Source organism: Melanerpes formicivorus, unplaced genomic scaffold (genome assembly GCF_026170545.1).
Source record: "Melanerpes formicivorus ecotype bairdi unplaced genomic scaffold, bMelFor1.0.p_v2 SCAF_157, whole genome shotgun sequence".
In the NCBI taxonomy this organism is placed as follows: domain Eukaryota; kingdom Metazoa; phylum Chordata; class Aves; order Piciformes; family Picidae; genus Melanerpes; species Melanerpes formicivorus.
This window is the reverse complement of record NW_027142509.1, coordinates 595,522-622,090: the sequence shown is the minus strand read 5'-3', so window position 1 is coordinate 622,090 and position 26,569 is coordinate 595,522. Positions and strand designations below refer to the sequence as shown.

The following is a 26,569-nucleotide window of genomic DNA, read 5'->3' as shown; positions in this document are numbered from 1 at the left end:
GTTCCTTGTAGTAATTCAAATTAATAACCACTGAGTTCAGAGAATCATAGAATTAACCAGGTTGGAAGAGACCCCAAAGATCATCAAGTCCAACCTATCACCCAACACCATCTAATCAACTAAACCATGGCACCAAATGCCTCATCCAGTCTCTTCTTAAACACTTCCAGTGATGGTGATTCCACCACCTCCCTGGGCAGCACATTCCAATGGCCAATCTCTCTTGCTGGGAAGAATTTCTTCCTAACATCCAGCCTAAACCTCCCCTGGCGCAGCTTGAGACTGTGTCCTCTTGTTCTGATGCTGCTTGCCTGGGAGAAGAGACCAACCCCCACCTGGCTACAACCTCCCTTCAGGGAGTTGTAGACAGCAAGAAGGTCTCCCCTGAGCCTCCTCTTCTCCAGGCTAAGCAACCCCAGCTCCCTCAGCCTCTCCTCACAGGGCTGTGCTCAAGGCCTCTCCCCAGCCTTGTTGCCCTTCTCTGGACACCTTCAAGTCTCTTAACATTCTTCTTAAACTGAGGGGCCCAGAAATGGACACAGGACTCAAGGTGTGGCCTAACCAATGCAGAGTACAGGGCACAATGACTTCCCTGCTCCTGCTGGCCACACTGTTCCTGATGCAGGCCAGGATGCCATTGGCCTTCTTGGCCGCCTGGGCACACTGCTGGCTCATGTTTAGGCAGCTGTCAATCAGCACCCCCAGGTCCCTCTCTGTTTGGCAGCTCTCAGCCACTCTGACCCCAGCCTGTAGCACTGCATGGGGTTGCTCTGGCTGAAGTCCAGCACCCAGCTCTTGAAATTGTTGAATGCCATCATGTTGGACTTTGCCCATCTGTCCAGCTGGTCATGGTCCCTCTGGAGAGCCCTTCTGCCCTCTAACAGATCAACTTCTGCTCCCAACTTGGTGTCATCCACAAATTTACTGATGATGGACTCAACCCCCTCATCCAGATCATCAATGAAGCTATTAAACAGGCTGGGGCCCAGCACTGATCCCTGGGGTCACTACCAGTGCCTGGAGTTGATTCACAGGTTTCTGTGTATATAATGAGTAAATTCTTCATTAAGACTAAGTCAAAGGGTTAGGGGTGTGGAAAATCAACCCCAAGATTCTCTTATGCCTTCATGGCCAAACTGACTGAAGGGTCAATACAACTGAAGTGCTGGATAGTGCGTCCCCACGGGGCAGGAAAGGAGATGTAGACCAGGGAGTGTCAAAGACCTGGTTTTGCAAAATGTGTAATGGTCTGTTATGTGCTAAGAAAATCCAGGACTTCACTGGGCCTCAAATGCACTGAAAGGAAACCAAATACAACCCTTTTTTTCAGCGCTGTAGTTGGTACTGGAAGAGATGGAGGGCTGCCCACAAGCAGTAACACAAGTCTGCTGCTCTCTACTCATCTGCAGAGTGAAAGGGTTTAAAATTAACATCCTTCTCCTACTCAACTTCTCCATTTGGGGTTTTCCCCAGTGCTTCCCAGAAGCAGATGGTGCTTCCTGGAGCTGTGCACACAGAACACTATGATTTCTGCAGCACTGCCTCCTCCTGATGAAACCATAATTGGTCCCACGAAGCAGCAGCATGCCTTCAGATTGATGCCTTTCCCTTGACCACTTCAGCAATGACTTGTCTGTTCCAGAAGGTGCAGGGAGGGCTCAGGCAAACATGCAGTAGGTTGAGATGCCTCTTGGGAGGGGAGGAGAAAATTGAAACAGGTTATACATGCTCTGGGAGAAAGCTTAGTTAAAGGAGAAGGGCTAAAGAGGGTATATGTAGTGTTTGCTACAAGCTAGAATAGGAGCTGTCTGTGGGAAGCAGTATTTTAAATAGCAGGAGACTTAAAAAGTAATGCTTGAGAGAAAATAAGATACCTTACATTAGGGGGGAGGGGGGAAAGGAGACTAGAAAGCCTGGGAAGGGGGCAGAGAGTAAAGAGAGAGTGGGGATAGAGATGGGGCCCATGGAACTGCTGTGAGAGCAGCACATTTGGGTCTGAGGAAGGAGACTGACACAGAGTTAGTGGAGATGAAGGCTGCCAGGAATCTCACGTGTGCAATTAAGTTCAGGCTACCAAATTATTATGGCCACTTAAATTACTACAACCCCAGATGTAAACATTTATGTGCTCAGAATGGATTTTATCTCAGTTGGAGAGTTCTGGTTCAAGTAAGTGCCCATGCAGCCTGCAGTGGGAGTTAGTGCAGCTGCTCTGGGACCAAGCTGCTGCTGTTTCTTCCATGAGCCGTCATCACTTTGCTTCCTGCACCAAGTGGGTCCAGCTGGACCTGCCAGGACTACGACAGAGGGGTTCATGGGGCTAGACCTGGGGTTTCCTTATGTCCTTATCTGTTTCCTGCTGCCCATGTATTTTTATTTTGGTCACATCACTCACCATTGTGTCTTGGGCAAACACAGTGACAAACACAGTTCTTGGAAACCTTGTGCTGCTCCCAGTGGTAAAATCTGCAGTCCCTACAGCAATGTGGTAAAGGAAAATACCTTTCAGTGGTTTGCCTTTTGTCCCAGCACTTTGAAAGCCTTTTCAGACGTGATCTTTTCAAAGCCACACTGGGGGATTTCCACTCCCCTGCTGCTTTAAAATTCTGCTGCTGTTGTTTTAACCACAAAGCTTACACTGGGGCACTCTCTGCACTGGGACACTCTCTACACTGGGACACTCTCTGCACTGGTGCACTCTCTACACTGGGACACTCTCTGCACTGGTGCACTCTCTACACTGGTGCACTCTCTACACCAGTGCACTCTCTACACCGGTGCACTCTCTCTCTTGCTCTCATTTTCTCCCCATTGAGGACCAGCTATATTTTTCAGGTATGGCTTTACCAAAATGTGTCTCATCAATGCTGGCAGGAGCCTAACTTAGCCTAGAATTGTTTCTCATCTCTGAAGGGCTCTTCAGGGGTGAGCTGTGGCATGTGGGGATATGAATGGTGCGTGGCTGCACTGATGGAAGGCTGCAAACCCTGAGACATCTCAGGAACTGAGCTCACCCCCTGAACTAGTGAAGCAGTGCTGGGTAGGGGTGAGTGGTGGTGCCAACACAGTTCTGTTGACAGTCAGGAAGGTGGTAAAATATCCAGGCACAGCTACAGAAGTGATGGCAATGAAGTTCTTTTCCAGCTGTGAATGAGATTATTTTAAGGCAAAAGTTTTCCATAGTTCTCTACAATATTGTGTTGGTCAGAGAGATTTCTTGGTAATACAAAATGAATGATCCAGGGGAAACAAAAATAAGCAAGCTGGCTGGAAAATCAAAGCTACTTCAGCACCAGACATACTTTGTAAGATGTAAAAATGCAATTCAAAAACAAAAAAAAAAGAGGCTTTTAAAATCTGTGTTGCAATCTACATCTTAAAAAAAGAAGGGGGAAAAAAAAAGAGAGAGGGGAAAAAAAAGATGAAGTCTAATTTCATGGAGAGGTTCCAGAGGAGGGCCACAAAAATGATCAAAGGCTGGAGGACAGGCTGAGAGAATTGGGGCTGTTCAGCTTGGAGAAGAGAAAGCTCCAGTGGGACTTTATTTCAGCCTTTCTGTGCTTAGAGGGGGCCTGGATGTGGAGGTGCTGGAGCTTGTCCAGAGAAGGGCCAAGAGGATGAGCAGAGGGCTGGAGCACCTCTCCTGTGAGGACAGACTGAAGGAGTTGGGGCTCTTCAGTCTGGAGAAGAGAAGGCTCCCAGGTGACCTCATTGTAGCCTTCCAGTATCTGAAGGGGGCCTACAGGAAGGCTGGGGAGGGACTGCTCAGGATCTCAGGGAGTGATAGGACTAGGGGGAATGGAAGGAAGCTGGTGGTGGGGAGATTCAGGCTGGAGGTGAGGAGGAAGTTCTTCCCCATGAGAGTGGTGAAGCCCTGGAATGGGTTGTCCAGGGAGGTGGTTGAGGCCCCATCCCTGGAGGTGTTTAAGGCCAGGCTGGCTGAGGCTCTGGCCAGGCTGATGTAGTGTGGTGTGTCCCTGCCCATGGCAGGGGGGTGGGAACTGGGTGATCCTTGTGGTCCCTTCCAACCCTGACTGATACTATGGTACTATGATAAGAAAGATGGGGACAGACTTTTTAGCAGGGTGTGTTGTAACAGGGTGAGGGATGATGGTTTTGAACTAAGAGAAAGTAGATTCAGAATAGATAAGGAAGAATATTGTTACAGTGAGGGTGGAACAGGAACAGGACACTGGAACAGGTTGTCCAGAGAGGTGGTGGAAATGCCATCCCTGGAAACATTCCTGGGATGAATGACAGAGATCTGAGCAACCTGGTCTAGTTGAAGATGTCCCTGCTTCCTGGGGAGGGGTTGGACAAGGGGCTGCAGGCTGGCCTAACTTGCACAGGTAATGTGATAAATGGGGGGGCATCAGGATCTGCTTGCTCAGCACTGTCCTGATGCTGAGCTGTGCAGGAGCTCGTGTGAGCCACTGCCACATCAGCAGTAAGATGCAAAAGCCAAGAACTGAGTGGCAGAGAAGCTGCTTCTACACCTTAGGAGGATGCTGATGGTTGTAAGAGATCTCCAGCCATGTTGTTTGCTGTGGTGGATGCTTTGCTTTGTTGCTTCTTCCAAAGCCCTCAAGCTTCATGTAGTGGATAATAAGAAACAGATACTTAGGGATGTTGCTGCTGGGACACCATCCCTGGAGGTGTTCAAGAGGGGATTGGATGTGGCACTTGGTGCCATGGTTTAGTTAGTCAGGAGGTGTTGGGTGACAGGTTGGACTTGATGACCTCTGAGTTCTTTTCCAACCTTATAGATTCTATGATTCTATGATTCTAAGATGACTTTTGAAGATCCCTTCCAACTCAAACCACTCTATGATTCCATACATTCCTTGTCCACAAAATGCAGTGGGTTTTTATTTGGTTTTGTTTGTCTGTCTGGGGGGTTTGGGGGGGTGGGGTGTTTGGTTTTGTGGTTTGTTTATTTTGGGGTTGTTTTTGTATGGAGGATCTTATATTAGAATCATAGAATCATAGAATCAACAAGGTTGGAAAAGACCTCAAGGATCATCAAGTCCAACCTATCACCCAACACCTCATGACTAACTAAACCATGGCACCAAGTGCCACATCCAATCCCTTTTTCAACACCTCCAGGGATGGTGACTCCACCACCTCCCTGGGCAGCACATTCCAATGCCAAATCTCTCTTGCTGGGAAGAACTTTCTGCTCACCTCCAGCCTAAACTTCTCCTGGCACAGCTTGAGACTGTGTCCTCTTGTTCTGGTGCTGGTTGCCTGGGAGAAGAGACCAACTCCCACCTGGCTACAACCACCTTTCATGTAGTTGTAGAGAGCAATGAGGTCTCCCCTGAGCCTCCTCTTCTCCAGGCTAAGCAACCCCAGCTCCCTCAGCCTCTCCTCACAGGGCTGTGCTCAAGGCCTCTCCCCAGCCTCGTTGCCCTTCTCTGGACACCTTCAAGTGTCTCAATGTCCTTCTTAAACTGAGGGGCCCAGGACTGGACACACCTTCCTGAGCCCAGCCACATACTCGGGTGCCCTGTACTCAGCACTGGTTAGGCCACACCTTGAGTCCTGTGTCCAGTTCTGAGCCCCTCAGTTTAAGAAGGACATTGAGACACTTGAATGTGTCCAGAGAAGGGCAACGAGGCTGGGGAGAGGCCTTGAGCACAGCCCTGTGAGGAGAGGCTGAGGGAGCTGGGGTTGTTTAGCCCTGAAGAAGAGGAGGCTCAGGGGTGACCTCATTGCCCTCTACAACTACCTGAAGGGAGGTTGTAGCCAGGTGGGGGTTGGTCTCTTCTCCCAGGCACCTAGCACCAGAACAAGAGGACACAGTCTCAAGCTGCACCAGGGGAAGTTTAGGCTGGAGGTGAGGAGAAAGTTCTTCACCGAGAGAGTCATTCATCATTGGAATGTGCTGCCCAGGGAGGTGGTGGAGTCCCCATCCCTGGAGGTGTTCAAGAGGGGATTGGATGTGGCACTTGGTGCCATGGTTTAGTCATGAGGTCTGTGGTGACAGGTTGGACTTGATGATCCTCGAGGTCTCTTCCAACCTTAGTGATTCTGTGATACTGTAAACTGATCTTAAAGCTCTGAATTTCAGCAAACTTTCCCCACTGTGACTAACACAAGCTTACAGTTCTGATGCACCATACAAGGCAGATAATTTTCCAAGGGAGTGTCCTGAAGGGCCATACCCCAAAACATGCCCTCACCTAGAAAATGAGTTAAGCACCTGTGAATGTGCAAACCTGGACACTGCCAGGGGTCCAGGTAAATCTCTAGCACATGTAACTAACCTTGCAACACACCTGTGAGCTGTGTGTGCCCCTGGCCATGTTTGGATAGGCCTCATTCTATAGGTGCAGCTATCTATCAGGCTTCTCTGTTACCAAAGTGCATTAATTGTCTTGGGACAGTGTGTAAGCCAGCTGAGAAGGCAACTTGCCGCCTTCTCACCAAGCAAGCAAGCAACGCCAAACGCTGCAGGAGCTGCAGCTGAAGAGCTTGTCCTAACAGGCAAACCACACCTGGGCCTTGCACCTGGACCAAGGCAACCAATGCTCCAAGAGCCCTGTGCCAGAGGCAGGAAGGGGACAAGCCTTGAGAGAACTGAATCCCAGGAGAGCTGCACTGCTACAGCCCAGGAACGGGGCACAAGAGGAGAGAGGCCCTTAGCCCTCTCCAAGCCAAGGAAAGGCTACAGCCCAGTGACAAAGTGCATGAGAGGAGAAAGGCCATTAGCCTTCTCTGAGCCAAGGAAAGCTACAACCTGTGAACTGGGCACAAGAGGAGAGAGGCCCCTTAGCCCTTTCTGAGCCAAGAGCCACTTGAATTATAGTCACAGCATCTGGGAAGGCACCGAACAGAGGAGCAAGCCGTGAGCAGCCGGATAACTTGCTACAGAATCTCCCTTGCGGGAACCTGCAGACTGCAGCCCTTCAATTCCTATTTAAATCTCTGTATTGGAAATTCATAGAATCAATAAGGTTGGAAAAGACCTCAGAGATCATCAAGTCCAACCTGTCACCCAACTCCTCATGACTAACTAAACCACGGTACCAAGTGCCACATCCAATCCCTTATTGAACACCTCCAGCGATGGTGACTCCACCACCTCCCTGGGCAGCACATCCCAATGGCCAATCTCTCTTTCTGGGAAGAACTTCTTCCTCACCTCCAGCCTAAACCTCCCCTGGCACAGCTTGAGACTGCATCCTCTTGTTCTGGTGGTGGTTGCCTGGGAGAAGAGACCAACCTCTGCCTGTCTACAACTTCCCTTCAGGGAGCTGTAGACAGCAGAATGTCTTCCCTGAGTCTCCTCTTCTCCAGGCTAAGCAACCCCAGCTCCCTCAGCCTCTCCTCACAGGGCTGTGTTCCAAACCCCTCCCCAGCTTTATTGCCCTTCTCTGGACACCTTCCAGCAGCTCAACATCTTTCCTAACCTGAGGGGCCCAGAACTGGACACAGGACTCAAGGTGCTGGGCCTAACCCAGGTTAGTCAACATTTAAGGAAGTTCATTTTCCTTTAGTGAAAATTCTCCCCCTTGGATTATTTCCAGTGAGGTTAAAGCATCTGCAAGCAACACCTTTATAGAAAAAGTTGTTGCAGAAATGTTTTGGTTGCTGCTGTGGTTGGCATGGGCAAGGATGGGATGCTGAAATAGTGGGAAGGTGCAACTGGGAGCTCTTTAGACTGTGCTGCCATTGAGCTGTCACTCCTCTATAGCTATTTATAGGGCTTAGCTTCTAGTGATTCATACTGCTCTTCTAGGTGCAGTTAGAATTAACTCTGTTTATTTCAGCATGGAATCATAGAATGTTAGGGGTTGGAAGGAGCCTCTAGAGATCATCTAGTCCAATCCCACACTGCCAAAGTAGGATCAGCTAGAGTAGGTCACACCGGGATGCATCCAGGCAAGTTTTGAAAGCCTTCAGAGGAGGAGAATCACAACCTCTCTGGGCAGCCTGTTCCAGTGCTCCATCACCCTCACAGCTGTTGAGGTGGAACTTCCTGTCTTCCAATTTAAACCCACTGTTCCTGTCCCTATTACTGGACACAACTGAAAAGAGCCTGGCACTTTTATCTTGATGCCCACCCCCTCAGACATTTATAGACATTAATAAAATCCCCTCTCAGCCTTCTCAAGACTAAAGGTCCCCAGTTCTCTTGGTCTGTCTTCATTCAGGAGATGTTCAAGTCCCTTAATCATTCTTGCAGCTCTCCATTGGACTCTCTCCAGTATCTCCCTGTCTCTCTTGAACTAGGGAGCCCAAAAACTGGATACAGTTTTCCAGGTGTGGTCTCACCAGGGCAGAGAAGAGGGGAAGGAGATCCTCCCTAAACCTGGTGGACACACTTTTCTTGATGCACCCCAGGATGACCGTCCCTCTTGGCGACAAGGGCACATCGCTGTCCCACAGATAACTTACTGTCTAGTAGGAGCTCTGCTAGGACTTACTGTCTTTCTCCACAGAGCTGCATTCCAGCAGGATGACCCCTAGTCTGTACTGGTGCCTGGTGTTACTCCTCCCCAGATGCAGGACTCTATACTTGTCCTTAATGAACTCGATCAGGTGCCCCTTCACCCAGCTCTCCAGCCTGTCCAGGTCTCCTTGGATGGCAGCTCAGCCTTCCAGCATATCAGCCACTCCTCCCAGTGTCATGTCATCAGCAAACTATATGGAAATCCATTTCTTTGGACTTGTAGATTTTCAGTGCCCATAGATTGGGTGGGGGGGTGTTGTGTGTGCTGTTACAGCGGAGGTGCAATGAAACTCCATTGGCTGCCTGTCCTGTGCATCAGCCACAGGAGCAGCTGCCATTATGCAGCACGGGGCTGCCGTTCTCTAGTGTTTTAAAAGGATTCACACAACACATGCTGAAAAATTGCAGTGTGTGCAGAGAAAGTGCAGCTTGCCATTGCTGCCGGCTGTGAAGAGGCAAAAGCGAAAGTGTGCTTCCTCTGCTGGCTGGGCAGGCTTCAGCCTCATCAGGAAACACATTCACTTAACTCCTGGCGTGCTCTTGCTCTCACAAAAAAAGGCACTTTTTCTCCTGATGGTTTCCCTCATGTTTCACTTCAGAGAGCGTGGGCACAGGCACTAGAAGCAGGCAGCAGAAGAGCAGCTTCTGCAATCCACCTTGGCTGGTGGGTGCTGGGATGGGAATTACATGCTGCCTGCGAGGGTTTGGACCACAGCCTTCTGAGCGCCGGCTGGCAGTAGGTCTGGCGCAGAGCCACTCTTTCTTGGCTCCTCTGAGCACATCTCCACAGATGATTCACACAGGCACCTCTGTACCTCGGGTAAAGCATTGCCACCCACAAGCCCTCTCCTGGGGCAGCCTGTTTCCTCCAGCAAAATAGCTGCAAATCTCCTGCAAAACTGGCAGTGGTGGCACATGTCCCTGGCCTTGGGGGCACCCAGAGGTTCCTGTTCTGCCCTCTCAGCAGGCAGGCAGGCAGGCAGGATTGCTTTTCACCTGAAGTGCTCCCTCCTGTGTCCTGAGATGCCCTCAGCTGTGCATCACACCGCTGAGCCAGGCTGAGGTGGAGGAGGAGCGTTCGTGGAGATGCCAAGAATCTCTATTTTTAGGCACGGGCTCTGGGTTGGGTGCTTCATGAAGGCGTTTAAGGAGATAAAAGTCTCTCATTTCAGCAAGGGAGTTGGGAGGCACAGCAGAGTGCTCCTCACAGAAAGAGATGGGAAAGAATGTGCTTGATTTAAGGAGCAGCAAGAGCTCTGAAAGAGTTTCTGGTTGAGATTTTGGGCTGGTGACTGATTGTGTATTCTTGATGTACTCCATAACTCTGTGGCCTAAACCATCTGTATCATTGTTCACTCCAGCTGGAAGGACTGCTGGAGTTAAGGTAAACCCTTAAAGGCAAAACAAGTAAAACTTGCATTCTTATTTCTTTTTGATGTGTGGCACTAACTTCTAAACCATACCATCAGATGGTGCAAGTCCTGGAATCCTCAGGAAATTGGGTGCCATATAAAAGGGAGAGGACAGTTTTGGGGTCCTCACCTGCCAACATCAGAAGGAATTTGCAGGTAATTTGTCCTGTAGGTGGTCTGTGCTGTAGAAGTTAATGGTGACAGCTCACCATCCACCTTTGAATCATCAGGCACACTCTGCTACTGGCATAGTATCATAGTATCAGTCAGGGTTGGAAGGTGACCTAATTGTGGCCTTCCAGTATCTGAAGGGGGTCTACAGGAAGGCTGGGGAGAGACTGCTCAGGATCTCAGGGAGTGATAGGACTAGGGGGAATGGAATGAAGCTGGAGGTGGGGAGATTGAGGCTGGAGGTGAGGAGGAAGTTCTTCCCCATGAGAGTGGTGAAGCCCTGGAATGGGTTGTCCAGGGAGGTGGTTGGGGCCTTGTCCCTGGAGGTGTTTAAGCCCAGGCTGGATGAGGCTCTGGCCAGGCTGATGTAGTGTGGGGTGTCCCTGCCCATGGCAGAGGGGTTGGAACTAGATGATCCTTGTGGTCCCTTCCAACCCATCTGCTACTGAGGCAGCCCAGGCATGAGGCTGGTAATCCCTGGGGCTGCACTTTGGTGTCTCTGGTTGACATGAGGAAAAAAAAGTAGAACTGCTCCTCATTAAGCCTAAGAGAACCAGGAACCCCATTTTCAGAGGAGAAAAAGACAGCTGTTTGAAAGTAAAAGGAGGACCAGGGACAGGCATTTGGAGAGACCGGACAGGGTAATCTGCAAATTCCATTTGAAATAATAATACCTCTCCTGTGAGGACAGACTGAAGGAGTTGGGGCTGTTCAGTCTGGAGAAGAGAAGGCTCTGAGGTGACCTCATTGTGGCCTTCCAGTATCTGAAGGGGGCCTACAGAAAGGCTGGGGAGGGACTGCTCAGGATCTCAGGTAGTGATAGGACTAGGGGGAATGGAATGAATCTGGTGGTGGGGAGATTCAGGCTGGAGGGGAGGAGGAATTTCTTCCCCATGAGAGTGGTGAAACCCTGGAATGGGTTGTCCAGGGAGGTGGCTGGGGCCCTGTCCCTGGAGGTGTTTAAGCCCAGGCTGGCTGAGGCTCTGGCCAGGCTGATGTAGTGTGGGGTGTCCCTGCCCATGGCAGGGGGGTTGGAACTGGATAATCCTTGTGGTCCCTTCCAACCCTGACTGATACTATGATGCTATGAATAATAAGTCTTTATGCCTGGAATATGATTATGGCTTGTAGTCCTGTGGGTTACCAATGTTAGAGTTAGGTCTGACATTCAGCCTGGTGGAGGGCAGCAAGGCTCTTGCAAGCTGTGTACAAGCATGGATGAGGGCTCTGAGTTACAGGAGAACAAAAATGTTTGCTGTGAAACACACCTCTTCTAGTTAAACGTTTTGGCATGGTTTTGAGTCAGGTACTTCATCTGTTTGCATGAATTCTTCACTCAGTATGGGATATTAAACAGAAGGGAAAATGGATGCTGCTTTCTGAAGCCTAAGCTGGTCTGCAGCAGTGCATGAGCTGTGCATAGCACTGGCTTTGTGGGACAGGAATCCCTTGCAGCAGTGAGGCAGAGCAGCATGTCAGTACCTGGCATGCTGTTTTGTGCCAGCTGTGAGGTTATTAATGATAACGTGTTGGCCCCGCAGCAGATACCCTGGGTGACCTTACAGAAGCTGAGTCAGAGCCCTCAGAGAGGTGCTGATGCCAGGAAGAGTGACTCAAGTGACTGACAGGGTGGATGATGCACAGAGAGGAGAACTAGCACCCCACAGCACAGCTATAGAATTGGACACTTTCACCTTAAAGCAATCTGGAGGCCTCAGGTACATGGTGCTTTTTATACACATCCTGTAAGGGAAAAAACAGCTGCTGAATGCAGACACACAAGAAGTGAAAGCCAGAGCAGCTGCAGGGCTTGAGCTACGTGAAAAAGAACTACTGCAAGACTGAGGGATTGGTGGGAAATCTGAAGGTTTATGACTTACATCCAGAAAAAAAGTATTGCTAGTTTTTTTTCCCATCAGAAAATTAACATTGCATCCCTGTGCTTGGTATGAGCCTTGGTAGGCTGAAAGGACAAATAAACCTCACAATTCTGATTGCAGTCTTGCTTTACTTCCTTTCTTTCTTTCCCCCCCTCCACTGCTTCTTTCAGGCAGGATTAATATGCCTCATTTGCACATAATTAAGTAAAATGCTGGAAAAAAAAACAGTGTTAGAGTTTCCTGCTGTGAGTGAGTGATCGACAGGACAAAGGAAAGATGCCAAGTTAAGAGGCTTTGACTCATGGAACACCTAAACTGAAGGTAAAATCCCCTCATCTTTTTTTTTCTCTGTTCCTTCCTGTGAACCACAAAGCTACCTCCTGCTTGAAGCAGTGCAAGTGAACTTCTGAATTCATGTGGGTGGGCTCTGTATTAAGGGTAGACTTTCCTGGCAGACACTGGGGCCCGGGCTTGGCCTCTGCTCTGACTCTTGTAGTGCTTTTGAGACTAAGAGTTGCTGGAAGAAAATAATACCAAAAGCAAGCAAACAGACAAAACTTAACCACCCCTCCCCCCCCCCCCCAGCAAGACCAAAGCTGGCACAACCCCAGAAAAATCTCTGTTCTGTGGAACAATTTTCAGTCAGTGAGTCTCTTTTCCAGAGCCGTGTGCTTTGATGGGTTTTGCATAACCATTGCTCTGTGGTTCTCTGAGCACTTCACTGTTTTCCACAGCTGAGGCCAGAGTTCCCTCCAAACCTTGTCACATCCTGCTGCAGATGACAACCCTTCTGCAAGGGCAGCCTGCTGCAAGCAGTAGCTGAGGCAGGGTGGCTGCTGGTGGATACTTGAAGGGATCCTCTCTGTGTTCTCAGTGCAGCTCCCATGGCCTGTGATGAGCCTGATGCTCTGTCGGGCATCTTCATGCGCCAGAACTCCGCTAGCGCCGTCTCTCTTGACTTCGAGCCTGATGCTGACTACAACTTTGTTGAAACCTTAGAAGACAGGTACAGGTGTGCCTACTGCCACCTGGTCCTTCACAATCCCCACCAGACAGGATGTGGGCACCGATTTTGCCAGCAGTGCATCGTTTCTTTGAGGTCAGTACAAACTCCTCCTGCATCTGCAAGCTCCCTGTGCCCTCCCCCCGCTAAAACCAGGTCAATATCTTCTATAAATCAGCAGCGATGCCAAACCCTCAGTACTGACCTGATAAAACGCTGAAGGAGACAATCGAAAGACTGTTGAGTAAAATGACTGCAGGCTAAGTGTTTTGAAGGTGTCTTTAAAGCCTTTATCTGGTGCCAGAGGTGAGTACTTGAGTAAGTGCAGGGAAGTCAGTGTGAAGAAATTGCTGATGAAAGCTTGAGCACTGCTGTTTCACTCTGTCTATCTAGCATTGTGCTGTTCAGATGAATTTGTTCCATTAATCTCTCATGCTGTTGGCACTGGTGGTTTAGACTAAGCTATTTTAGTTTCCTTTTGCTTCATTTCCATTATTTTAGTGAAATTAGTGTTATCTGATGCTGCAGTCAGATCACAAGGCTTCCATTCTCTTGGGATTTACCTGCAGGTACAAATTCATCCTGCAGACCTGTCTGGAAAGAGATTGCATACTGTGTGTTGTACTGGAGAGCAGGGCTTGGCCTGAGGAGGCTGCAGGGGAGCCTGTTTGTGTGGATAGATACTGCCATTTACCTTTTGTTAACTTTTGATGCTTCATGTTTTCTGCTCTCTCTCTCTGGGCTGCCTTCCTTTTGCACTTTTGCACTGCCTCAGTAAGTGTTTTCTTAACCCTTGCTGTAGGACTTCTGGAAGCCTTTTAAGACAGAAGCCACTGGATCTTCTTTCACTGGTGCAGCTTGCACTAGGCAAAGACTGGGTTTAATGCATGCAAGGGGAGTTTTTCAGATACAACATTTGTGAGCAGCAGATGGCCAGAGAGTGACAAAGTCCTCCCAATTAAAAAAAAAACCATCTTATTAACACTCCTAGGACAAACTCTGCTTTCTCTTCCATATTTACTGTTGCAGCTAATGCCTCCTTACTGCTGTGGGCACAATTTGGCTCTATGGTTAGCAGACGAGGGTGGTGTGTGTGGTACCCAGTCAGTCAGATTCTGGCACAGCCCAATTTCATAAAACAAAGGGATTTTTCTGCGGGTTAACATGACTCTTTCTCTAACCTAGAGAGCTGAATGCAGTGCCCACCTGTCCTGTCGACAAAGAAGCAATAAAAATGCATGAAGTAAGTGGCTGTAGGATTGCTTTGGCAGTCAACATCTGCATGGAGAAAACAAGACAGCTGAGAGGAAGATGGCTCTTACTCTGCTAGTCCTCTGGGGCAGAGCACTTTTGGTCTCTGAAATTATGCTGAGGGAAGAAGCATACTCATGACACTCTCCTGGAGAGGAAGTATAGATGTGTAGCTAAAGCTTTATTTTTGTACCTCATGTTGTGAAGTGATTTCATTTCAGTTCTTTAGTATTTTCAGTAAAATGCCAAAGAATTGCAGAAGGTTTTAAATGCTTCCTTGTCATCAGATGTCTGTTTTAGTGGAGAGTTCATTGACTTGCCTTTTTAGTGCCTTTATTTGCCTGGTTTCACTTTGTTATCATTTGCTGCCTTAACCAGTTCCATGATATCTCCTTGACCTTGCAGACTTAATTTGCTTTTGGGAAACTTTTTAGAGGGCAGGATAAGTTCCTGCTTCTTATATTGCAAACTACTGGGGTGTTGTTTTATTTCTGTAATTTTATCTTTGTGATTCACTCATTTGTCCTTGGTTATATGCCAATACTTGAAAGCATGCTACAGACTTGGTCCTGCCAGGATGAGTTTTCCAGTTAAACCAAATGTCTCCTTCCTCTCTTTTCTACTCCTGATACAAAACTGCAATCAGATTTTTGGTTTTCATTTGCTGTCTTCCACTTTGTGCAAGTTTTGATCCAGTAGTGCAAGAATAGAATAGAATAGAATAGAATAGAATAGAATAGAATAGAATAGACCAGACCAGGTTGGAAGAGACCTTCAAGATCATTGCGTCCAACCTATCATCCAACACCACCTAATCAACTAACCCATGGCACCAAGCACCCCATCAAGTCTCCTCCTGAACACCTCCAATGACGGTGACTCCACCACCTCCCTGGGCAGCACATTCCAATGGGCAATCACTCTCTCTGTGTAGAACCACTCACCAGCTTTGTTGCCCTCCTATGGACACGTTCCAACATCCTTCCTAAACTGAGGGGCCCAGAACTGGACACAGGACTTGAGGTGTGGCCTAACCAGTGCAGAGTACAGGGGCACAATGACTTCCCTGCTCCTGCTGGCCACACTGTTCATGATGCAGGCCAGGATGATCACCTTTGTGATGTTCCTTACATGAGAATCTCTAAATAAGTCTGGAAATTTTGCTCTGAGGGCCTGATTTGCTTCTGCATACACAACTGGGAAAGATGGTTTTGCTCCTAGAGTCTATAGAAGGGATATCTCCATCCCAAAAAGTGCACTGCACTGCTTGAACACAAGAGGAGCATGTACAGAGCTAGTTTGGCCTTTGGGGCCTGTTAGCTCCAGCTGCTTTCTTCTAGGTTCTTCTAGGCAGCTTCTGGCCATGGTTTTGTAGCTCCTGAGTTACTAACCTGCTGGCTGTGGGACGGATGAGTGTCTGTGGAAAAACTCATCCACCGTATGGACAAAACTCACTATGCTTGTGTAGTGGTTTGAGCCTTAATTGGGAGTTAAGAGCTCAGATGGGGGCAAGGCTGAGAATGTCTCCCCTGCTCCCCTCTCCTCCCTCCCAACAGAGAGGGGGGGAAAAAAAAGGAAAGGGAAGGAGCAAATCCACCAAGCAGTAATTTGGAGTCAGCCTGGATGTATGGGGGGTTGGAACTAGATGATCCTTGTGGTCCCTTCCAACCCTGACTGATACTATGAAGTAGAGAGGTAAAGAGATTTCTTTAAACAATATATTTATATAACAATAACAGGTAAGGTTCACAAGGGCAAGGAACAAGGATGGATGGGAGGAGTTAAAAAAACCCAAGAATACAAAACCAGTCTCTCTCTGAAGAGGCAGGCAGGCAGCAGGGAGGAGGATCAGGCCCCACCACATGGCAGAGGAGCAGGAAGGCAGCTGCAGCAGCTCTCATCCAGGAAAGGCAGGAACCAAAACGGAGACCTAAAGGCTGCAATGCCCTGCTTTTTGTACCCTAGCTGGGCAGGGAGGGGGGAGTGGAACAGACTCAGTTTCCCAGGGGGGAAAACACCCTGCAGGGAGGGCAAAGCACCCACAAGCCTTCCCCCCTGCTTTGTTTCTTTTCAGAATGGGCATTAACCCACCACAGCTTGTTATCAAATTCATACATGTTTAAGTTTTTTATGTCTTTTATTTGGTACCCATTTTCACTATGCATTATCAAGAACCATGCTCAAAAAATGATGGACTCTACACTTGTATGCTTGAAAGATTTGTTTGGGATGGCCTGCTTTTTCATAGTCTTTATAACATCCTATGTGGCTGCAAATGAAGACTGGCTTGCATCCTTTGCAGGTGTTCAAAGACAACTGCTGCAAAAGAGAAGTTCTCAACTTGCCTGTGTTTTGCAAAAACACTCCTGACTGCAATTCCAAAATCATCCTAGGACGCTACCAGGTCAGTTTGCTTGATCAGATTTTGGAGCCTTTTGATTTTCAGGTGAACTCTGGGTATTCATGATAAGCTAAATTGCAGCCATTGTCTTCAGAATTCAAAGCTCCTGTAGCACTGTGGTCTATGTACAAAGATGATGCTTTAGCTCAAAATATTCTGTTAGCTTCTTCCAGCATTGCCTTAGGTTATATGCTTGATAAGAACCACTTGCTTTATGTAGCTTTGGTGTACCCACAGCATTTATACATGCCTTCTGTATGTTTAAGTGCCATGTGATGGTTGATTCAAGGAAACTTTTCAGGACATACTGGCCATTTGGGCCTTTTCTTGGTATGTTATAGAATCAATAAGGTTGGAAAAGACCTCAGAGATCATCAAGTCCAACCTGTCACCCAACACCTCATGACTAACTAAACCATGGCACCAAGTGCCACATCCAATCCCTTTCTGAACACCTCCAGGGATGGTGACTCCACCACCTCCCTGGGCAGCACATTCCAATGGCCAATTACTCCTTCTGGGGAGAACTTTCTCCTCACCTCCAGCCTAAACTTGCCCTGGCACAGCTTGAGACTGTGTCCTCTTGTTCTGGTGCTGGTTGACTGGGAGAAGAGACCAACTCCCACCTGGCTACAACCTCCCTTCAGGGAGTTGTAGAGGGCAATAAGGTCTACCCTGAGCCTCCTCTTCTCCAGGCTAAGCAACCCCAGCTCCCTCAGCCTCTCCTCACAGGGCTGTGCCCCAGACCTCTCCCCAGCCTTGTTGCCCTTCTCTGGACACATTCAAGTGTCTCAATGTCGTTCAAGTGTCTCAATGTCATTCAAGTGTCTCAATATCCTTCAAGTGTCTCAATATCCTTCTATGCCAATTGCATGGAAAGTGGCAGTCATACAAAGGGCTGTCCAAATCTTCCTGTTCACTTTAGTTTGGAGCTTGGAAAAGGAGAAGGTTTACGGAGGAAGAAGTATTTGAAGCTTTGTCTGTTATCAAGCTGCTGAATGTTGTGTGGGTCTGCAGATGCAATGAAATGTGTTGGGGTTTAATCTGGTACTGCCCATTGCAGGAGCACCTGCAGCAGTGTTTGTTTGAGCGCGTGCAATGCACTAACGATGGATGCGGTGAGCAAATTCTCCGGAAGGACCTGAAGGAGCATTTGAGCCAGCACTGTCAGTTCCGAGAAGAAAGGTGCCAGTACTGTGATAAATATGTGGTGTTCATCAACATAAAGGTAAGATTTAAAAGCCTTTCCTGGGAACCCATAGTGCATGCTTCCTTTTAGTGGTGCTGAGTGGAATGTTTCCAGCATTGCAATGGGGCTGAAACTAAAATTTGCTGAAGAGCTGAAGGAGAAACTGTAATGGATAGGATAAGATAGGGTAGGATAGGATAGAATGGAATGGAATGGAATGGAATGGAATGGAATGGAATGGAATAGAATAGAATAGAATAGAATAGAATAGAATAGAATAGAATAGAATAGAATAGAATAGAATAGAATAGAATAGAATAGAATAGAATAGAATAGATCAGGTTGGAAGAGACCTTCAGGATCATCGTGTCCAACCTATCATCCAACACCACCCAACCAACTAACCCATGGCACCAAGCACCCTGTCAAGTCTCCTCCTGAAGACCTCCAGTGATGGTGACTTCACCACCTCCCCGGGCAGCCCATTCCAATGGGCAATCACTCTCTCTGTGTAAAACTTCCTCCTGACCTCCAGCCTGAACCTCCCCTGGCACAGCCTGAGACTGTGTCCTCTTGTTCTGGTGCTGGTTGCCTGGGAGAAGAGACCAACCTCTGCCTGTCTACAACCTCCCTTCAGGTAGTTGTAGACAGCAATAAGGTCACCCCTGAGTCTCCTCTTCTCCAGGCTAAGCAACCCCAGCTCCCTCAGCCTCTCCTCACAGGGCTGTGTTCCAGCCCCTCACCAACTTTGTTGCCCTTCTCTGGACTCGTTCCAGCAAGTCAACCTCCTTCCTAAACTGAGGGGCCCAGAACTGGACACAGGACTCGAGGTGTGGCCTAACCAGTGCAGTGTGCAGGGGCAGAATGACCTCCCTGCTCCTGCTGGCCACACTGTTCCTGATGCAGGCCAGGATGCCATTGGCCTTCCTGGCCGCCTGGGCACACTGCTGGCTCATGTTCAGCTTCTGTCAACCAGCACCCCCAGGTCCCTTTCTGCCTGGCTGCTCTCCAGCCACTCTGACCCCAGCCTGTAGCACTGCATGAGGTTGTTGTGGCCAATGTGCAGAACCTGGCACTTGGATGTGTTCAATCTCCTACCCTTGGACTCTGCCCATCTGTCCAGCCTGTCGAGGTCCCTCTGCAGAGCCTCTCTACCCTCCAGCAGATCAACTCCTGCCCCCAGCTTGGTGTCATCTGCAAATTTACTGCTGATGGACTCAATGCCCTCATCCAGATCATCAATAAAGATGTTAAAGAGGATGGGGCCCAGCACTGATCCCTGGGGGACACCACTAGTGCCTGGCTGCCAGCTGGATGTGGCACCATTCACCACCACTCTCTGGGCTCAGCCTCCAGCCAGTTCCTAACCCATTTAAATAATGCCAGCTGTTGCTCTCTGGTGAATGACAGTGTGATATGGGGCTTTGCACATGTATGTTTGGAATTGCTTTGTGCATATCTTCCTCTAGGTGTACTACTCTACAGAAATGCAAACCCTTGCCTTGTTTGCTTCTTTTCCCCCCAGAATCACGAGGAAAATGACTGTCCTGAATATCCTGTGCCTTGTCTCCAGAACTGCTCACAAATCATTCTGAAAAAGGAGGTACTGTTATTTTTCTCATGTGCTGTGATTCAGGAGATCACACACATTTATTACAACCAAAAGTTGTGTTGCAGACCCCATTGGCCCATGCCAATAAAACTTCATAGTTTGGCCATAAAAGGGGCCTAAGGGTAGTGTCACCAACCCTGGAGGTGGTTAAAAGATCTTTGGATTAGCTGCTTAGGGACATGTTCTAACAGTTAAGTACAGGGAGATGTTAGGTTGTGGCTGGTCTTTTCCAATCAGGCAATTCTATGCTTCTATGATATGTCCCATTTCATGAAGGAGTTATTTGTTTAGTAGAGTAGAGAAGAGTTGAATTGAATTGAATTGAATTGAATTGAATTGAATTGAATTGAATTGAATTGAATTGAATTGAATTGAATTGAATTGAATTGAATTGAATTGAATTGAATTGAATTAACCAGGTTGGAAAAGACCTCAGAGATCATCAAGTCCAACCTATCACCCAACACCATCATATCAACTAAGCCATGGCCCCAAGTGCCTTATCCAGTCTCTTTTAAACACCTCCAGTGATGGTGACTCCACCACCTCCCTGGGCAGCACATTCCAGTGGCAAATATCTCTTTCTATGAACAACTTATTCCTAATATCCAGCCTAAACCTCCCCTGGTGCAGCTTGAGACTGTGTCCTCTTGTTCTGGTGCTGGTTGCCTGGGAGAAGAGACCAAACCCCACCTGGCTACAACCTCCCTTCAGGGAGTTGTAGAGCACAATAAAGTCTTCCCTGAGCCTCCTCTTCTCCAGGCTAAGCAACCCCAGCTCCCTCAGCCTCTCCTCACAGGGCTGTGCTCCAAACCCCTCCCCAGCTTTGTTGCCCTTCTCTGGACACCTTCCAGCACCTCAACATTTTTCCTGACCTGAGGGGCCCAGAACTGGACACAGGACTCAAAGTGTGGCCTAACCAGTGCTGAGTACAGGGGCAGAATGACCTCCCTGCTCCTATTACTGCAAACCATTGGCATCTTGCAGTATGGAAAAGTATCTGCCTTGCTTATTGCCTCTGAATACTCATTTCCCTGTTCATGTGATTGGTTGGTATCATGACACTGGTCTTTGTTGATCCTTTATGGAGACATTCAGATGTTATCAGTGGGGCAAGTTCCTTAGTGTTTATTTCATTGCAAGTTTCTTTGTTAATGTCTGCAGATTGAAAACCACCACACGGTGTGCCCTGAGGCAGAAGTGGACTGCCCATATAAGCAGTATGGCTGTCTTGTAAAGGTACTCTTTCATAGATCTTATTTGCACTGGGACTGGAATTCGTTTCTCAAACCAACTGGAGTAGTTAATCACCAGTTTTTCCTCTTCCACAGCCATTTCTAGTGTTGACTAAGATCCTGTACTAGAGAGTCAGGGCTGCCATTCCCTCACTTTCAAAGCACATTTTAAGTGCTTGCATCAATAGTGGTTTTTTTCACTATCAGCTTCAAAAATGTGCATATCTTATTCTTTTATTCTTTCACTTCCCCTTCTGCCTCACTAAGGTTAAAAGAGGGCAGCTTGCTGAACACGAGAACAGTGCCCTGAGGGAACACATGCTGCAGATTTTAGACAAGAACTCCCGGCTGGAAGACCAGGTAAGTCAGATTTGGCAAGCACTCGCCAGCAGTTCCTGGCTGGTTGGAGGATGATAGGAGATTTGACATTTGGTGCCTGGTTTGGGTCATCTACATCTGAAAAGATTATTTTTATTGTCTTTGCATGGCTCAGAAGTCAGAATAATCTCTTCTAGTAAAGTCAGCCAATTAGATAAGAAGCCTCCCTGCGCTCAGACATGTATAGTCTCCACTGGGTATGGTGGGAGGTTTGTTGCCATTGCTCATCTCACTTGCTTTCAATCTCTGCTTACAGTGGATACAAGGTTTGAGGTTAAAGCATTTTCCAGTTTCAGTGGCCAGTCAGATGGCTCCAAAAAGGAGCCTTTAAATGCCCAGGTCACCCACTCTGTAGAGGTAGCAGAGAGTAGTGCAGAGCACCTCTCCACTCACAAGCATTTCTGCAGCGCCCAGCAGGTGACACTGGATGTATGCCAAATTGTACTGAGGTCAATGCATCCAAACTGATGGTTGGCTTGCTCTTTGGCTTGTTTAGGCTAAAAGTAAATGCTCCAAAGTGCTACAACTTGGTTTGGAATTAATATCCCTCACTGGCTGTGGTAGTTTAGCCCACCAGCATTAACAAAAACTCGGCTCAACTCAGTCAGCTGTATTTACAAGCAAAACTACACTCTGCAATGGAATGCAATGACTATGCACAAAACATACAGGGTTTACAATATCATACAGGTATTTACAGGGAGAAAACAACACAGAAACCCCCCTGAATGGGGGAAAACTTGCCATGCTTTCCCCCCTAACCTCCCTCCTCCCTTTCCTCTGTTTAATTAGAAGAAAAGAGAAAGAGATGTCAGAGAGCTCAGTTAGTCTTATCTGCAAGGTCATTAGCTAAGAAGTCCTTTCCAGAGAAGCAGCCAGGCAGCCAGAAGAGAAGAAAGGAATGGATGTGGGAAATGTGAATGCTAAGGGTCCCCTTTCACACATCTGGCCAATTAAATTAGTTTAGAATAAGCTCTTCTTTTCCTTGTTACACCCAGCTGTGGATTTGTTTATATTTCCCCACTCTTCTGATTGAAAATCTGCAGCTAGGTTTTAAAGGCATAGCCTAATACTGTCACACTGACTTCCTTCTTTTACTGGTTAGACTTCAGTAGAGGAAAAAACCTAATATATGTGTGTGTATGTATATATGCACACAGAAACACATGCACACATGTGCCCTTAAGTATGTATTAACCTGCTATAGAGCTAAGTGGATCATCCCAGGCAGCCAGGAGGGCCAATGGCATCCTGGCCTGCATCAGGAACAGTGTGGCCAGCAGGAGCAGGGAGGTCATTCTGCCCCTGTACACTGCGCTGCTTAGGCCACACCTCGAGTCCTGTGTCCAGTTCTGGGCTCCTCAGTTTAGGAAGGAGGTTGACTTGTTGGAGCATGTCCACAGAAGGGCAACAAAGTTGATGAGGGGCTTGGAACATAGCCCTGTGAGGAGAGGCTGAGGGAGCTGGGGTTGCTTAGCCTGGAGAAGAGGAGACTCAGGGGTGACCTTATTGCTCTCTACAACTACCTGAAGGGAGGTTGTAGACAGGCAGAGGTTGGTCTCTTCTCCCAGGCAACCAGCACCAGAACAAGAGGACACAGTCTCAAGCTGTGCCAGGGGAGGTTTAGGCTGGAGGTCAGGAGGAAGTTTTACCCAGAGAGAGTGATTGCCCATTGGAATGGGCTGCCTGGGGAAGTGGTGGAGTCACCATCGCTGGAGATGTTCAGGAGGAGACTTGATGGGGTGCTTGGTGCCATGGTTTAGTTGATTAGGTGGTGTTGGATGATAGGTTGGACATGATGATCTTGAAGGTCTCTTCCAACCTGGTCTATTCTATTCTATTCTATTCTATTCTATTCTATTCTATTCTATTCTATTCTATTCTATTCTATTCATCAAGATGAGTTTGAGAGATATGAGCCTCTTTGCACTTGTTGCCACAGAGACCTTAAAGAATACAGTTAGCTTGCATTCAGCTCTTGCCAGTGCTAATCCACAAACTGTGCATTATGTAGTGCTTTATCTAGCCAAGTTAAAGGCTTTGCATTGTGAACTTTTCCACTTTCTTTTACACAGTCATATATGTTTTAATTTGATTGTTGGATGTTTTGGTGTGCCCTTAGCATTTTTCCTGGTTTCGTTTCTATCTGTAGATATCTGACCTCCATAAGAGCCTGGAATGTAAAGAGATTAAAATCCAGCAGCTGGCAGAGGCCATTAAAAAGTGTGAGAAAGAATTCAGGCAGTTTACACAACTATTTGGTAATAACAGCAACTTGATGGTAAGCACTCAGGTGAGACATTTATTTTGCCTTTTTTACTAATTGCTCTCTTGCATCCTGAAATCCATTTGTGCAGTAAGAGTTGTCACTGGTAGCAGGACAATAACGAATTTCCCACGGGTTTCACATGCCCTTCTTGGCTTTGTGCAATATACTGTTGGCTTCTCATTTCAATCAATTAAGAAGCTTGGGTAGCAGATTTGGGGAAAGGTGCTGTACAAATCACAGTGTCACAGTATAACTAAGGTTGGAAATGACCTCGAGGATCATCGAGTCCAACCTATCAACACAGACCTCATGACCATGGCACCAAGTGCCACATCCAATCCCCTCTTGAACACCTCCAGGGATGGGGACTCCACCACCTCCCTGGGCAGCACATTCCAATGATGAACGACTCTCTCAGTGAAGAACTTCCTCCTCACCTCGAGCCTAAACCTCCCCTGGCACAGCTTGAGACTGTGTCCCCTTGTTCTGGTGCTGCTTGCCTGGGAGAAGAGACCAACCCCTTCCCGGCTACAACCACCTTTCAGGTAGTTGTAGAGAGCAATGAGGTCACCCCTGAGCCTCCTCCAGGCTAAACAACCCCAGCTCCCTCAGCCTCCCCTCATAGGGCTTGTGTTCAAGGCCTCTCCCCAGCCTTATTGCCCTTCTCTGGACACGTTCAAGTCTCTCAATGTCCTTCTTAAACTGAGGGGCCCAGAACTGGACACAGGACTCAAGGTGTGGCCTAACCAATGCAGAGTACAGGGCACCATGACCTCCCTACTCCTGCTGGCCACACTATTCCTAATGCAGGCCAGGATGCCATTGGCCCTCTTGGCCACCTGGGCACACTGCTGGCTCATGTTTAGGTGGCTGTCAATCAGCACCCCCAGGTCCCTCTCTGTTTGGCAGCTCTCAGCCACTCCAACCCCAGCCTGTAGCTCTGCATGGGGTTGCTGTGGCCAAAGTGCAGCACCTGGCACTTGGCCTTGTTAAATGCCATCCCATTGGATTCTGCCCATCTGTCCAGTCTGTCGAGGTCCCTCTGCAGAGCCTTTTTACCCTCTAACTGACCAACATCTGCTCCCAACTTGGTGTCATCTGCAACCTTGCTGATGACTGACTCGACCCCCTCATCCAGATCATCAATGAAGATGTTAAAGAGAATGGGGCCCAGCACTGATCCCTGGGGGACGGCACTGGCCTCATGGCCATCTCCCCATGGCAAATATAAAAGCATGCATCTGACTAATGAGGTGATGGATTGCAAATGGATCTGAGTAACGGGTGGCTTTTTGGTCACTAAACATGGCTATGAAGGAGCATCTGGATTCACTGCTAAGCCAGCAGACAACTTCTGAACGGACTATTTCATTGATATTGTTGATATGCCAAAGGCCTTGAGGTCTCTTCCAACCTTGGTGATTCTGTGATTCTTTATTTTGTTCCAAATGGCTGATTTTATGAATGTCTTTTGTCTCTGCTTCCACCCTCTCCAAATGGTGCGACCTGAGAAGGCTCTGGCCAGTCACCTGGATAAGTCTGCACGCCTGGAATCACAAGTGAAACAGCTGATACAGATGGCAAACCAGCAACAAAGCAAATTAGACTTGAGGCCTCTGTTTGACACCATTGAGAACGTAAAACAGACAATTGCCCTGATGGAGACCTATGACCAGCGCTTGGGTGTGTTGGGACTTTCTGTTCTTTTCTGCATGGCTGTGGGAGTTCTGCTGATTTACTGGTGGCTTGGTAGAGGCTTTCATGCTATAATCAGTCAATTGCAGCTCTCAGCCAGAAAGGGGGTTCTTCTCATTTTATGAGACCAATCTGTGGTCTTAAATGCATGCTGCATCCTCCTGCCTTCCCCTACTCTGCAACGAATTCCTGTAGTGCTGCAGGAGAAAGGAAGCCAGAGAGCCGTCCCTGGTCGTGCTGGTGTGCTGTGATGTAGGCAGTGGTACTGTCCATAGGCAGGCCTTACATCTCAGTTGTAGCTACTGAATTTCCTTACTCAACTACAAGCTGCAATTACAATTGAAATAAATTATCAGCTCTAGCAACACTGGTTACCAACCATATAGTATACCAACTATAATACTGGAGTAGTAGTACTGTACTATACTATAATAAACCACTAGTTACCAACCTATGCTATACCAACTACTATACTAGAGTAGTAGTACTAAACTATACTATAATAAACCACTAGTTACCAACTTATCCTACTGGAGAGTGGCCAGGCAGAAAGGGACCTGGGAGTACTGGTTGACAGTAGGCTGAACATTAGCCCTGGTGGCCAAGAAGACCAGTGGCATCCTGGCCTGGATCAGGAATAGTGCGGCCAGCAGGAGCAGGGAAGACATTCTGCCCTGTACTCAGGGCACACTGGGAGTCCTGTGTCCAGTTCTGGGCCCCTCAGTTTAGGAAAGATGTTGAGTTGCTGGAAGGTGTCCAGAGAAGGGCAACAAAGCTGGGGAGGGGTCTGGAGCACAGCCCTGTGAGGAGAGGCTGAGGGAGCTGGGGTTGCTTAGCCTGGAGAAGAGGAGGCTCAGGGGAGACCTCATTGCTCTCTACAACTACCTGAAGGGAGGTTGTAGGCAGGTGGGGGTTGGTCTCTTCTCCCAGGCAAGCAGCACAAGAACAAGAGGACACAGTCTTAAGCTGTGCCAGGGGAGGTTTAGGTTGGATGTTAGGAAGAAGTTCTTCATAGAATAAGAGATTGGCCATTGGAATGTGCTGCCCAGGGAGCTGGTGGAGGTGTTTGAAAAGAGCCTGGATGAGGCACTTGGTGCCATGGATTGGTTGACGTGATGGTGTTGGGTGATGGGTTGGACTTGATGATCTCAAAGGTCTTTTCCAGCCTGGTTAATTCTATTCTATTTTATTCTATACTATACTCAGACTGGAGTAGTTCAGTATTGTCAGCTCGAGCCTGGTCACTCTTTGTATGCAGAGCCCTGAGAACTTTATTTCACCCAATGTTCATAGTATCATAGAAACATAGTATCAGTCAGGGTTGGAAGGGACCACAAGGATCATCCAGTTCCAACCCCCCTGCCATGGGCAGGGACACCCCACACTACATCAGCCTGGCCAGAGCCTCATCCAGCCTGGGCTTAAACACCTCCAGGGACGGGGCCCCAACCACCTCCCTGGACAACCCATTCCAGGGCTTCACCACTCTCATGGGGAAGAAGTTCCTCCTCCTGTTCAGCCTGAATCTCCCCACCTCCAGCTTTCTCCTTCTTCCCTTTCTCATTCTCTCTCTCTCTTTTATTTTCCTTCTTGTTTTCCTCTGCCCCTTCCC

At 48.2% G+C, this 26,569-nt stretch overlaps 1 protein-coding gene across 7 annotated transcripts in view; it reads left to right on the top strand.

Annotated features, from left to right (window-relative positions):
• TRAF5 (TNF receptor associated factor 5) overlaps nucleotides 1–26,569 on the top strand; it is a 38,372-nt gene that overhangs the window by 8,063 nt on the left and 3,740 nt on the right. The window contains exons 1-11 of one of the 7 annotated variants that reach the window (XM_068168751.1): nucleotides 11,594–11,762; nucleotides 12,095–12,245; nucleotides 12,799–13,023; nucleotides 14,113–14,170; nucleotides 16,481–16,582; nucleotides 17,643–17,807; nucleotides 19,294–19,371; nucleotides 20,545–20,619; nucleotides 20,883–20,975; nucleotides 23,146–23,286; nucleotides 24,777–24,945. In XM_068168751.1, the coding sequence (XP_068024852.1) occupies nucleotides 12,809–13,023; nucleotides 14,113–14,170; nucleotides 16,481–16,582; nucleotides 17,643–17,807; nucleotides 19,294–19,371; nucleotides 20,545–20,619; nucleotides 20,883–20,975; nucleotides 23,146–23,286; nucleotides 24,777–24,945 (1,096 nt within the window). In that variant the 5' untranslated portion in view covers nucleotides 11,594–11,762; nucleotides 12,095–12,245; nucleotides 12,799–12,808. Of the gene's footprint in view, nucleotides 1–11,593; nucleotides 11,763–11,971; nucleotides 12,246–12,798; nucleotides 13,024–14,112; nucleotides 14,171–16,480; nucleotides 16,583–17,642; nucleotides 17,808–19,293; nucleotides 19,372–20,544; nucleotides 20,620–20,882; nucleotides 20,976–23,145; nucleotides 23,287–24,776; nucleotides 24,946–26,569 lie in introns of those variants that run through there. The other 6 variants (XM_068168752.1, XM_068168753.1, XM_068168750.1 and 3 more) reach the window with 6 other exon arrangements.